This window comes from Delphinus delphis, chromosome 5, assembly GCF_949987515.2.
Source record: "Delphinus delphis chromosome 5, mDelDel1.2, whole genome shotgun sequence".
Taxonomy (NCBI): domain Eukaryota; kingdom Metazoa; phylum Chordata; class Mammalia; order Artiodactyla; family Delphinidae; genus Delphinus; species Delphinus delphis.
The window spans coordinates 69605015-69619973 of NC_082687.1; the positions used below are offsets into that span (position 1 = coordinate 69605015).

At 39.9% G+C, this 14959-nt stretch overlaps 1 protein-coding gene across 1 annotated transcript in view; it reads right to left on the reverse strand.

Annotated features, from left to right (window-relative positions):
- The window catches only part of GABRB1 (gamma-aminobutyric acid type A receptor subunit beta1), a 384587-nt gene extending 370604 nt beyond the window's left edge, over window positions 1-13983 (reverse strand). The window contains exons 1-3 of the mRNA XM_060012606.2: window positions 13844-13983; window positions 13589-13680; window positions 13079-13146 (exon numbers count right to left, since the gene is read on the reverse strand). Coding sequence (XP_059868589.1) covers window positions 13079-13146; window positions 13589-13680; window positions 13844-13923 — 240 coding nt within the window. The 5' untranslated portion in view covers window positions 13924-13983. The remainder of the gene's footprint in view (window positions 1-13078; window positions 13147-13588; window positions 13681-13843) is intronic.
- Window positions 13984-14959: the final 976 nt, after the last annotated feature.

A 14959-nucleotide genomic window follows, 5' to 3' on the forward strand; every position in this document is an offset into this window, starting at 1 on the left:
CCATACACAGATTGAAACTTTAAAGTTTGAGATGTCTCAGAGTGACACCCAAGAGAAGATAATCGGGAGGAAAGGTGTGGGAAACTCTTTCCATTTTTTTCTATCAGATGTCACAGAAGAGTTTCACAATTAGAAGTAGTACTGTGAATTTCAACTGCCTGATGAAAATCCCAGTATTGAACAAAAATATTATCATATTTGATTATGCAAGATGTGAATTCATGTTATTCCTGATGTCCTGGCATTAAAGAGGGAGAAATTCATGACAAGCCTGGGAGATAATAGTAAAATAATTTTAAAAATAGCAGCATTTAACATTCATATAGTAATTTACAGTTTATACATCACATGTACAGACCGTATATTTGGTTATGATTTATCTCTTTTGATTCTCACCACTCCTTGAAATAAGTAGAGCAGAAATTATTACTTCCATTTTACATGGAACTGAGAATCAAAGGCCTTAAGTAAGTCACGAGATTCATACTTGAGAGTATAAATTAGGATACAACATCATCCTGACATTTTAAAGTGATTTAAAATTATTCAAATATAACTCGACAGAAGAACATTCAAGGGGAATGTACTTAAGGAGAAAAACCAAAATTATATACAGCAGATGGGGAGTGTCTGGACTTAAAAAATTGCCAGTGTGCTTCCCACTAGACACTGATTTTATTTTATTTTTTATTTTTTTTAATTAATTTTTATTGGAGTATAGTTGCTTTACAATGTTGTGTTAGTTTCTACTGTACAGCAAAATGAATCCGCTGTGCATATACATCTATCCCCTCTTTTTTGGACTTCCTTCCCATTTAGGTCACCACAATGCATTAAGTAGAGTTCCCTGTGCTATACAGTATGTTCTCATTAGTTATCTATTTCATACATAGTATCAATAGTGTATATGTGTCAATCCCAATCTCCCAATTCCTCCCACCCCACCCCCTTTCCCCCCTTGGTATCCATACATTTGTTCTCTACCAGACACTGATTTTAACTATAAGATTCATCAGGTTATTCAAACTACAAGATGTTATTGCCACCTGGCCCAGTCAGCATGGACACTATGCCTCCAGAGAATGGAGGTGAATTTGCTGATTTCACATTTTGGTCTACAAAGTATTGGGTATTGCTGTCAGATCAAGCAAAATGCTTTTCAAGTGCAAAGGATCGGTGTGGACAGAACGAATGCTGTCTCAGCACATCTCAGCCATTGTTTCGAGCTGTTTCATATTGGCTCCTGAAATCAGGAAACTGCTGATTCTGGGGAAAGTATGAAATAAATCCTGTTTCCTCCCTTTCCTCCTTTCCTTTTCTAGTCTCTGTCTCTCTCGCTCTTTTTTTTTTTTAACTACACAAGATGTATTTATTATTATTTTTTTTGAGTCTCTGTCTCTTAAGCAAACCTGTTCTCTCATTCAACCATTCATTCACACACTGGTATTAATACAAGAAATAAAGACTAGCATTATTAGTGCCTCTCTCAGGTGTTATTTGCACTTCAGCAGGAAGAAAAGCAGAAGATATCAAAATCTGATGATTGCAGGACTTCCCTGGCGGTGCAGTGGTTAAGAAACCACCTGCCAATGCAGGGGAAACGGGTTCGGTCCCTGGTCCGGGAAGATCCCACATGCCGTGGATCAACTAAACCCGTGTGCCACAACTACGGAGCCTGAGCTCAAGACCCCTCGAGCTGCAACTATTGAGTCCACACGCTGCAACTACTGAAGCCCACACGCCTAGAGCCCATGCTCCACAAGAGAAGCCGCCATACCGCAACGGAGAGTAGCGCCCACTCGCTGCAACTAGAGAAAGCCCACGCAGCAACGAAGACCCAACGCAGCCAAAAAAAAAAAAAAAAAAATCTGATGATGGCATTTCAAGCAGGTAGCTTCTGAAATCGCCTTCTGTAGGTGCTCCCTGCCTACAGTACTGAAAGGGTCCCACATTTCCACTCAAAAACAAACCTCCACTCAGTGAGACTGAATAGTATTGAAAAATAATAATGGCATTTGCTTTGTTTGAGTTTGGGCTCACATATCTCTGCCCATTTTGCAGAACCAAAAGTGCAAATCCTTTAAAATGTGTGAAAGCTGAATGGTAACTAGGCAAAAACATAATTCACCAAGATATGTTTATGTCCGTTGACTGTGATTTTGAACACAGTAGGGCATATGTCATCTGTAATTTGTCATGTGTCATGCTGAAAGTCATTCCCTTCCACAGTTGCAGAAAACCAGGTTATAAAGTCCCCTTCACACTTCATGACAACACGGCTTGCAGAGGTGTCTCCCAAAATGGGGTTGACATAGATATAGGAGATAGGCACCCATAACCCACCCAAAACTGGATACAACTTTTCAGTTATGTGAGTACCTTCTACTCCAAATTTTTCATCCTGTCCTCGTCCTCCCATTTCCAACTTCAAAACTTCTAAAAATCAGTTCCTGCCACATTTAGCCAAAAGGTTGCAACTGACTAACATTAACCTTCATACTGAATCTTCTTCGTCTCTTCTCATCAATCTCAACTCCGCAGTCGGTTTGAACCGGGATTTTCGTGCTCTAGGTTGTTCCTTTGGGATGTGCTGAATTGTGTGTGTGTGTGTGTGTGTGTGTGTGTGTGTGTGTGTGTGTGTTGGGAGTGGGGGCAAACAGAGAGGTGGTGATGTCAGTGGAAAGAATCTCTTATCTCCGTTTAATGTGGTAGTTGATTTAACACATTTACTGGTTATGACAAATTACTGTGTGGGTGTGGAAGTTTCAGACAAAAGTTGATGTTTCAAAGCAAACATCCATGTTTAGGTAAGGATACAGTTACAGCAGAAATGACTAGATAGATAGATAGATGTAGATAGATATAATAGATATTATATACATATATAGTAAATATATATATTTCTGGATTAGATATATTATTTACTTTATATTTTCAAATTTGATAAACTTCCTTGGTTGTCTTTTAAAATCTAACTTACCTCATTCAAAATCACTCCAAATGGCTGAGGCCTTTTCATATGCTTCCCTTTATGTTTGATTTTCCTTCTTTTTAAATGTCATTCACTTTGTAGTCATCACTCCAGGTATTCTTTAGTAATTTCTTAAATGTTTCCAGAAATATTGAAAGTCCAGGTACCAGCATACAGATGACATTTTGAAAAATGAAAATAATTCACTAATTTTTAAAGATGATGAAAGTTATGCGTGTATACATATATATGCATGTATATATGTACGTTGATATTTGTCATGAAATGATTTTGTGTCTGTAAAACTGGCTGTGCCATGTGATAAAGTTGTTTCTATGGAAACGGCTCATGATTCATGATCAACATAAAAGAAAACTACATATGAAGGTATAAGGTAGATCTGACAGAGAAACTATTAATTTCTGAATTAGAAAATTTAAATGCCATTATTACTAACACTTTTTATGGCTAGAAAATTTCTTTTATAATCCTAATAAATGTTATTAAGTCCCTATAATATGCTAGGAGCTACATAGAGAGCATAAGGAATATAATCCTAAACTTCCTGTAGCTTTCATAGTGCTGGTGGTGAGGGGGTGGAAGACAAGGTTAATAAAAACCTTATACGAACTGAAAGAAGATCATTATGTTATATTGGGTCTTTTGTCTTTTCAGAGTCTTGATTTGTTTATATGCCCCACACATTCTTCCTCCAGCAGATTCCTCTTCCATGTGGTTACAGCAAATCTCTGTAGAAGAAAGATGACTTCGTGTGGGTGTTGAAGTAGATCTAGATGCATCTGGGTGGGAAAGAGATTGCAGGTGGGAGGAGGGAGAAATGATGGCCTCTGACATGAGAAAATGTTCTAGGCACAGGTAGGATTTCAAATAAATGTCATTGACCTGTCTCTATGGAAACCACAAAGCAGTTTCTCTTGACTAAAGAATTGTATATCATTGTCTTGAAAATAATAGATCAGAAGAAAAAAAACCTCCCGTGAGTCACAGAGGGCTAGAGTAGGCAGGGACCCTGAGCTTTCAACAAATCTATTCCTCCGCCTTCAGGAAGGATCCCAAATAAACTTTCTCATTCAAACAGGATTCACTCCTAGCAACTTCCCTGATTAATCCATTCAGCAACCAGAAAGAGACATCTGGCCTCTAACTTTCCTACTGCGTCCAGAGGACCTTAACCCACACTCTTTTTCTGCTGTGGTAGGGACTGCTAACAGCTACCTTCTGTTTGAACCCTCTTTTGTTTGAATCTACTTCTCTAGCTGCTTCTCTGCTTTCTTTCCCTAAACTTGATGACACACTCTATGAATATGCCTTTGCTAAAATAGGTATCCACTTTCCAGGAGACCATCTGTGGGGATAGGGCTCTGTTGAAATCTTGTTTAAAATCATCCCCACCAAGCCATTCAAATGTTTCAGCTCTTCTGCAAAGCTCCTGGGGGTCACTTTTGAATTTTCCTGGCAGTTAAGTTTCATTTCTGTTGGTCCCACCTGTGCTGTCTATTATACACCCCATCTCATTTCATTGCCAAATACACCTTCTACAAGAACACACACTGCTTTTAATGTGATTTCCCATGGAAACACGGTGTTCCAGAAGGACTCTGAACCATTTTAGGGATGTGATGGAGAAGAGAGCAGATGCTGTGTAAGTGGGTTCCACACACATCTTTTCTTCCCATCTATATGGTTTTATAAAAGCAACTGAAACAGTGTACAAAAGTCACTTCTCTGGGTGAATTTGAAAAGTAGGTTCTCAATCTTGTCAGGGTCTAGGTCCTCCTAGATAAAGAACAATGTTGCTACAGGTTAAAGTTGACTGCACTTCATTCTCTGTCTTTGGTCAGCACCCTTTCTCCATATCTCTAACTGGTTCATTTCAGCCACCACATTTATGCACCCAGGATTTCTCCCTGTAGAACCTGCTTTATATGTGAACAGAATTAGAAGGGTCACGAAGAAATTAATCTTTTTCAGGATAGGTCCAACCTCCAATATTCTACCACAATGTTCCCACAAGTACCTTGCAACAACATGCTCTGAATTTTTTTTTTTTTTAATTCTGAAAACATATCTACTTCAACGGTGAACAAGGTGGTTGGTGCTTCTTTTCCTGTTTCCCTCCCTGGGCAGATGGTGCCGTTATGTGCCCATCACTCAATATGGAACCCATAGGGCAACCTAGGCTCACTGCCTCTCTAACTTCCAACATCTAACCAGTCATGAAATCCTTCTGATTTGCCTCTGTTTGAATTTCTCTTTCTTCCCCTCTTCTTTTCTATTCTTAAGGGCACTGTTCTCCTTGAGGCATTTATCATCTCTCATCTGGACTCCGAAATACCCTGTAATGCTTCTTAACTAGGAATGTTGGCCCCAGTTGTAGCCGTCTCTACTTCATCCTCCACGCAGCTATCAGAATGATCTATCTGAAATGCAAAACGTAGCACCTGTTAAAACCTGTAGCAGGTTTCCTGTATTTCAGGATTAGGATTCATTTCCTTAGCATACACATTCCAGCATCATTTCTTCTTTCTGTCTCTCTGTCTCTGTTTCTGTCTCTGTCTGTGTGTGTATGTGTGTGTGTGTGTGTGTGTGTGTGTGTCCTTTTAAAGTGAAAAATTTTAATGTTTAAGATTTTTAAAAAAATCAAACAATTCAAAAGGGCATATTAAGAACAGTAAGTATCCCTCTAAGTCTTACTCCTATAGCCCTGGTTCCACTTCCAAGAGACAACCACTGTTACTCATTTCTTGTATATTCTTCCAGAAGTGGTCTGTGCATATACAAAAAAATATGTATGTTTCTAGATAGGCTTCTTTTTAGACAAGTGAGAACATTCAATAACTCCGTCCTACATCTTGCTGTTAACATCCTGTCTTACTTCTTGACAATCTTCCCTGTGCCCTTTAAGTTCTCCCAATAGTGAATGACTTATAATTCCTAGAACACTCCATACTGTTTTCAGGCATACTTGCCAATGCTGATGCCTTTCCTTTTGCTTGGAAGTTTCTTCTTCTCATTTGCAGCCTACACATGGTGCTCACTACTATTCCTCTTTAGGAATTAACCTTTCACCGTGCCTTAGAAACTGCTCCTCTATGCTCCCATAGGACGCTGGGCATACATGTCTCTATCATAGCCACTACCACATTGTTTTAAATAACTTGGTCTCTGCATTCTCCTCTATGCTGTAAAATATTGGGCTGGCCAAAAAGTTCGCTCGGGTTCCCCCACAACATCTTACACCAAAAGCCAAACGAACTTTTTGGCCAACCCAATATCTGACAGTATGACACACGTCTTAGTCATTTTCCCATCCCTAGCACCCAGTTCAGGGCACGATAAAAGACTAAGTGTTCAGTAAGTACATGTTGAACCAAAACATCCCATGATCAAGGTAACTATGGATGTTTCAAAAATCTTCCAAAAGGGGGAAAAAAATCTTTACTTCAAGAATAGAGATTTTAAATACTTTTTTAAAAAAGACTATAAACCCCACAAGGACAGACACCCTATCTGCTTTATTCAGTAGAGTGGTTGAAAGCTCCTTGGAAAATGCCTTTAATCTTAAATATACAATACGATGACAGTTTTATTGGGGCTGTAAGAGGGAAAACACATTAGGCACTTAATGGAGTGGTAGAAGAAAAAAACTATTAGCGGAAAAACAATGAGGGCTATGAGGATTCTAAGAAGGGGATACTGGGCTCACTAAAGAAAACCCATTTATCTTTCATTCTTCTTATGACCAGCCTTTTTTTACTAAGTTATCACCACTAATGCGAATTAATTTTAAACCGTTTCTTGAGCATTTCTGTCAAGGGCTAAGTAATAGATTGTTATGTGCTACGACTATAACTTCCTTCAACAATCATCAGTCAAGAGATTTCATGAAATGCATGATCTTCTGAAAACAGAAGCATTCGAAAATGCAGAAGCTCAATCCTGGTATTACAAGAAATAGGATTCACTCTGCTGAAAAAGCTCATGGGGAAACTGTATTAACATTTAATCAACAGTAAGCATATACCATTCATCTTCCTATTATCCTCAAGTGTGATAATGTCATTTGAGTTATTGAAACTCAAATCATTTGGAAATACTTAATACCATTTTTTTCTTTTGGAATATTTTACCTTCCCTATAAGGCAAGATTTGATTCATGTGTGTTTTGAGGGGACCATCAAGACTTTGGGGGCCTGCCATGACAAAAAGCACCAAACATTTACAGAATTGATACTAAGTGACGGTCAGCGGAGATGAGCACTGTGCCTTCACCCCTTGCTCCCAGACCACCTGATGGAAAGATTTTAGGTGGGTTGGGCAAATCTTTGGGATACCCAGATCTTGAAAAATAAAGGTTTCCTTCTGTTTCACATTGTGTTGAAACATTTATTAGTTTGGCAATAGTTGAGCAATGTTCCCTGTTTGAATACAATGGACAGTACCAGATGGAAATACTTCAAATATGGTCCTGGCTCCAACGCTTAATACGATATAAACCAGGCATCATTCGTCTCATTTTAAAGACCATGGATTCAACATTTCTTGTTGCTGTCTTTGGGAATGTGTTTAGGAAAAAATGGATGATAATGCTATGACCAATTAAAATGGTAATCCAAGGGGCCCCAGACTGCACACAATCATTACTGCAACGTTCCCAGGAGATTACCAGAGTTTGCACTCAGCTGGAATTTAATAAATGCTTGTTGACTGACACACCTAAAAGGAGAACAAAATGGAATAAGATGGAATCTAACAGGAGAATATGATGAAGATGAAGAATCTTGATTTTAACAGAGTCTAAAATCTTTAATAGCCTAAGTTTATATGGTAGATATTTGAACTAGAAAGAGGTTTAGCAATTGCATCAATTACCTTCATTTTACAGAAGAGAACCCTGAGGCCTGGAGAAGTCAAGTGACTCACTTAAGGTCGCAAAGCTAAATGCCAGGAATATTTTTTTACTTGCCTCATAGATAGGAGTCAGACTCTTGCAGGCAGCCTGCCTGGGTTCAAATCCTTCTTCTGCTCTTTACTAGATCTATAACTTCTGAGCAAGTTATTTAACCTCTCTTAACATGTTTCTCCCTCTCTCCACCTCAGTTTCTCCATCTGTAATGGGGGATGATAATTCTATAGCCTTAAATGAGCTACTAATATAAAGCATTTGATAGCCATACCTTATACATAGGACATGTTCAATAAATGCTACTGTTTTCATTGTACTACACACTGTAATACCTAGTCTGGTCACGTAATCCTAAGAACACAGTCTTTCAAATGTGACTGCAAACTTTAAAAAACCTGGATAGGCTTGCTTTGATGTGGCTTGGAGTACAAAAAGATCTTTCTGTTATTTCCAAACAGAAAGGCAAAGGAGAAGCTCTCTTAGCTTCTCCAGATGGTACAATGTTGTAACCCAGCACCTAAAAGTGAGACCTGGTTGATTACTCATATAAGAGAAAAACGTATTTATATCTTTAACTGCTGATATCTGTTCATGCCTTTAAATGGTACTGACCTATTTGCTCTATTTGCAAAGGAATTCTGTTATAGCCTCAGGGAATTTACTGACAGCAGCAAGAGTATGTTTAGGATCTTTTACAAAGCTATTGCAAGCTCCTAGTGGGGTGAAAGCCAGTTTGCAATGTTCTTTATTCTGAAGAAGAAAAGTCATTGTAAAGCAGCAGGATAGTGTTGTCCGAATTACTGGGCTTGGCAACATTTTCATAGCCATCATTAAAGGCTGGTGGACTCATAAGTATTGGCACAGTTAGGAGGACTGCTTATTAGTTTAAGTCAAGCCCTATCAGCCTTGTCATCAACTGTTACACTCAATTTTCCCCTCTGAGCACAGCTACCTGTTTAACTACCTGGGAGTTAACTTGAAACTTAGTTTGAAAAATATCATCTTTAGAGAAACTTAAGAGGAAAAAAGGTTCATTTCTTAATAATGCTAGCCCTTAGAATAATATACTACAATCTTGCTTCTCAAAGTGCTGTCCATATACCAGCAATCGGCATCACCTGGGAGTTGTTAAAAATGTAGGCTATCAGACCCCATCCCAAACCTCTGAATAAAAAACTGCATTTTAACATGTTGAGATCCCAGAGTGATTCAGATACACATTAAAGAATGGGAAACACTGGCTTAGAGAAAGTGGTGACAGGTAGTTATTGTTCGGTGTCACCAAGAGGATGATAATTAGACATAACTGAAGCATATACCAGAAACCTCTGGAATCAAATACTAAAATAACAGTGGGATTTAACAAGAGTGGACATTTCGTAAATAAAATTTCTTTTTCTTTTGCGTATTATTTAGAAAATTGGCTCATTTTAGTTTTTATTTTTTGGGGGGTGGGTGTTTTTATTGTTAATTTTAATGCCTATAAGAACATTCACTATGGCATCCATGTATGCATAAAGGAAGGAAACAATGAATACACAGTAGCTATCCATTCCTGGGAACAGCTTGGGTTGAGACCTACTTTGAGTTAGGACTCAATAGATTTCAAGTTTTCTGGGGGTGGCCACTCAGACCATCACGTCCTTAGATCAGAGACAGAGAGCTCTGTGGCTGGAACTCCTCCCTGATGACCAGGAGCTGCCTCTTTAATAAGACAGAAAGGCTAGTCATTGGACTCTGAAATACAAGGGTTCAACCTTTTGTTTTCAGGTAGTTAATATCTTGTTCCCCCAATCCACTACTCTGAGAGAAGACTTACTTACTATTATCTGTGTTTTATTGGGCTTATAGTAGCAGGTGTTAGTGGTTATTTTAAGGCAATTTCTGCGGGCTACTGTCTCCTTTTGTTCCAACTGCCTCTTATTCCTCTTCAGTCATCCGTGTGTGTGTGTGTGTGTGTGTGTGTGTGTGTGTGTGTGTGTGTGTAGGTATACAGCTTGGCAGAAATTGTTAAGAGAGAAGGTTTGAGGAATTTAATTTTAAATACATGGAAATCACAGTCATTTTTTTAAGATGATAGAAGATAATAGTATGTAGTCACTATCATAGGCACAATACATCCCATGATGCCAAAAGAAAAATCCTTCCTAATTTAATGAACAATATTATTGCCTGAAAAGAAAACTCTTGCTCTCAAGTATGGTTTTTTTCCCTGTGTCAGAATTATTCTTCAGCAGTTTTCCATTCAATGCTCAAAACCAACAATTATTGATTATAGAGATTCTATAAAAACTCTCTCTCTCTCTTTCAAATTTGGGAAAAATATTTTAAATCCTGAAGGACATGAATCAGAAAATACTCTTGATGTGACGTTAGTCTTTAATAAAACAGACAATGTTAGAAACCAATCTGGAATTATATTTCACTTAGCGTAGCATAGGAAAAGAACAAAAATTAACAGTCTAGTTTTCAAACCCATTAATGTAATGTACAATTATGTGATTTTCCCACATGTGGAAATGAGTGGATAATAATGGTAATGAATAAAAATATAAAAATGAGCATTGTTTTAGCAATGGATTTTAATCTGAATTTTCTTTAAAACTATTTTATTATATTTGATGTTCATTTTTATTTGTTGTTAATTTTGTTGAAAATTTCCTATTAAATAATCTCAGAAGTTACTGCCTATCAGGGTTCTGAAACATGCTTAATATAAAAGCAATAAGTCTTATTTCTCATTGACATTTCAACTCTACTTTATGATCTAAAAATCAAAGCATACCATAGACAGTGCTCTTAACCAGGGCTTACTATCCAGATTTTGCTTATATAGAACCCTCAATCCTAAAATTCCTCTTTGTTTCCAATTTTTTTGGAGTTATTTCCAATCTATGTATTCCCATGCTTTGTTATAGATGATAGAAGAAAAAATAAACCTTGGGTCTTGTTGGTAGATTTCATTAAAAAGAGAAGCAAGGAAGAATAAGTAAATCAAGGTTTATTATTTTCCTATGTTCAGTGGTTTCTATTTTCCCATCATGTCTCTAACACTATTGTGGAAAGGTAATGGGTAATTTAGTAGAATATATTTTTTAAAGGTTTATCTGTTGGCTGAATATTTTAAAAACTCAAGTACATATACACACGGTACAGTGAGTAAATAGGTTATATTATTCCATCATCAAGAGCTATTTCCAGTGGTACAGCAATTAAATTAATAATTTTTTTTTCTGAGCTTCTGTATGAATTCAGTTGAACAACTGATTATACAGAGCTTTTTTGTTATGGTGGTTGTTTTAGTTAAACAGCAACTTCCCTATTCGATTCAGTTTTGGTTTTGTCTTTGGTTTTAAACTGAAAAGTTGTTTGTAAATATAGTCAACAGAATTATACATTTTAAAAATTCTGAAAAGCGTAGTACTCTAAAAGCAGACCACTGGCAAAGGCACTGTTTGCCTTTTGAGTCTTCTGAATCTTCTCCTATTTTATAAATTATCTGTGTGGGTACTTACAAGGTGCCAAAATAAATGACTGAAAAGGAAATTATTATCATCATTTATCTACATGATACAAACAACTTAAACTAATTCATTGCCTAATTTATCCAGTCGCAATGGCGTGGATTGGGTATGATTTGTATATGTGCCCATGTTATTACATTCCCCAGTGTTTGTCAATAGTTCATCTTGGGTGCTTTGTGGTAGTGACATGTATGTGACAGAATATTATAAATGAGTCTATTAAAAATCTTTTCCAAGTCAGAGAATATTCATTGTGCATTGATATTTCAAAATTGTTTTTCTAATACAGCCATCAGAGATATTAATTTAAAATAATATTTAAAATAAGCTATTTAAAGCAGGGGAAAGTGCAACTTTAAAATACAGAAATGTAATAGTCACACTTTTTATTCTAATCCCACTCAATATATTTTAAATATACGTATTTTTCCCTGACATACCTTAAAAAAAAAAGAAAGAAAAATTCTTAAGCCTTAGCGTGTTAAAATAAAATGACTCACTAATAATGAAATGAAATGACAATTCAATAGCCTTTACAAATATAGAGTGATAAAACCCCCAGAGGCTTTAGTCTTAAAATTATTCAGCATGTCTAAATTTCTGCTGCCACAATTTTTTTTTTCGCAAGTGGAATAAAAATGGCATTTTGCTCAGGTAGATCTAGCTGTTCCCTGGGTGGTTGGTTCTAGAAAAGCGACAGGCTTTTCCCCCTGCCTTACAAGAAGCAACAGTTGGAAACTCTAACTAGAAAACTGCTACCCCACAGTGGTTGGAAAGCGCCAACAGAGATAGTGACAGCTATGATTTCAATCCATTTTGCAACAGCTTCAGAAAGGCAGGAGGAAAAATGAAATAAAAGAATGTTAACTCTTAGCAATGAAAAGATTGCGCTATGCTCCCTATGTTGCTATCGCCCTCTCCTCCCCCCTCCCTTTTCTAGTCTCTTTGATCATCAGGCTTTTTCGGCATGCTTGGGTTTATAAGGCAAAGCAAAGCAATAACTCCATCCATTCGGTTTGAACTTAAACTCGCAAGATGCAGCAAGACAAATTCATCAACCCTCACGTGGGAACAATACAAGCCTCTCCCCAGAATCTGGCTTGAGCACTTTGACACCGTTGTCTCAGCCTGTTGCTCCTGCCACTCGGTGTGCTAGAGCCTGGAAAGAGGGAGGGAACACTATGAAACCTCATCTGTGTGCTTGGGTGCTTTGTGGCGGGCCGTGGGTGGGTCCGCTTCACCGGCTGCCGGGACCGTGCCTGCGGAGTAGGCGGCCGCGGACCACCGTGCGGGGACCCTCTCGTGCAGGCTGCCCGGCCACCGGCAGGTGGTGCCCTACGCCTCTCAACACCGAAGGAAACCCAGCGAAAGTACCGCTGACTCCGCCCCACCAGCTCTGCCGGCGCCACAGTCACCGTCCTTCCCCAAATAGTGCGGAGCACGTTTCCTCCGGAACACCGCAGTAGCCCGTGTGTGTGTGTCGAAAATACAAACCAGGGCCAGCAGGGTGTGTGTGTGCCAGAGTGGGGAGCGGGCGCGGAGCGGGATCCATGGGCCGGGGCGAGGTGACCGCCAACGAAACGCAGAGGGCACGGGGACCGGTCCGTTTCGCATCTGCGTAAGCCCGGCTGCCGGGCCAGTAGCGAGGCCACTCACCATGTTCACTTCGGAGACCATGTCTATGCTGGCGACATCGATCCTCATCCCGACGTCCACGGGGGGCCCTACCGGGGAGGTGGGACACATTACGGGCATAATCTCAGAGTGGCCACAGGCTGGGGAGGGTCGGGGGGCTTCCCTGCGCTATCTACATTCTGAATGGGCTCCGCTATCCCCAGCCCTCCACCCCCTTGCCGGGGACAGCCTGGGAAAACAGGTGTGGGCACACGAATGATGCAGTGACTATGCAGAGGGTGTGTCGGGCCGGGGGAAGGTCGGCTCTGCCTGGGGTTCATCCACCTGCGACTGGGGCTCCGGCGTGGTGTGTGTGTGTGTGTGTGTGTGTGTGTGTGTGTGTGTGTGGCCAGAGCGTAGGGCGTAAGGCACGCTTACCAAAATGACATGTTTCTTCTTCTTCTTCTTTTTTTTTTTTTTTTGACATTTGTCTTTGACAAGAAAGGAGAACTAGATATGGGTTACAGGTTGAAAAAAAAGATGAAACATTACCTCCAAAGTCCGGCCGCAAGCGAATGTCATAACCTTTGAGCAATCTATCCACTGTCTCTTTCACGTATGACATGTTGCTGGGCTCATTGGCGCTGAAGGGAAGAAGTAGGGACCGGATTCAGAATGAGCACAAACTGCGAGCAGACATAAAAATAGACAGGCACACCTACCCCCCAAATAACGAGCTACATGATCCAGCAAGCATGTAAAAAGAAAAACACCAAGAAAAAAAGACATTCAACAACAGCAGCTCACCTGTGTGCACAACAGACCATGGCAATCATCACAGGGAAAGAGAGAAGCCCCAAACTCTCTCGGTTTTGTACTGTCCACATTACTAACTCTGATTAAAGAATTGTCTTTTCTGCGAAGATTCAAGGAATGCAACTTAGTCGGCGGCCGGGCAGTAATTCCCGAATGGACCTGCGCATGCGCAGAGGGTGCTCACTACCAAAAGACACCTTGTGCCTTGCAAACAATATTCCTAGTGGAACAGGCAACAGATTTCAATCCCTTTAAAGTTCCTGTTTGTGGTGCTCCGCGTCCTCCGTGTAGTAAAAGATACCCTGCTGTTTCCTTGCTCGTGCTTGTGTATACGGATCTTTCTTTGTGCACTGGAGGTTTCTACGTTCATTTCCTTTCTGCCTTCCACCTAATTTTTTTACTCAGTTTCCAGGGATATGGCTTAGGCTGCCTGTGATTGGCATATTTCGTTGACAGTCACGGTGGTCTTAGAACCGGGAGTCTAGAGGCGAGGCGGTTCTCTCTGGTTTCCTGTGTGTGTGTGTGTGTGTGTGTGTGTGTGTGTGTGAGAGAGAGAGAGAGAGAGAGAGAGAGAGAGAGAGAGAGAGAGAGAGAGATGGGTGAGGGGCAAAGTGAGTGGAGAGGGAGAGCCACAGAAGAAGGAAACTCAGGATGTATTTGAAGAGTCCAGGAATCAGGTCCGCTTGAGAGGAGTCTTAGCACGTCTGGCTTACTGCCGTCCTTCTTTATGGGAGGAGGAAGAGAAGAGGGTCGACTTTTGTGCTCGCTCCCCCGCTCTCCCACTTTTCTTCCCTCCGCCTTTCTTGTCTCACCAAGCGAGAGAGGTGGGGTGAAAGCAAGCCAGAAGCAGCATCTCGGGCAGGCAATCCTTTTCCTAGAGCCATTCGCCTCAAGTCCCACTTTTCTTCTAGGTTCTAGTGAGGAAAACCTCTTTTTTAATTGCCAGCGTGTTAGCATGTATTAATAACCCAAAACAGGACCCTGAAACACCCAAGCCTCTGTTTGCTATTAGATTGGGGTTCTGTAGGAGAAAGAGTTGTTTGAATTAAATTAAATTCAGTCAATGCAATTCGATAGAAGCCATTGAGCACATGTGAGGTGGGAGGC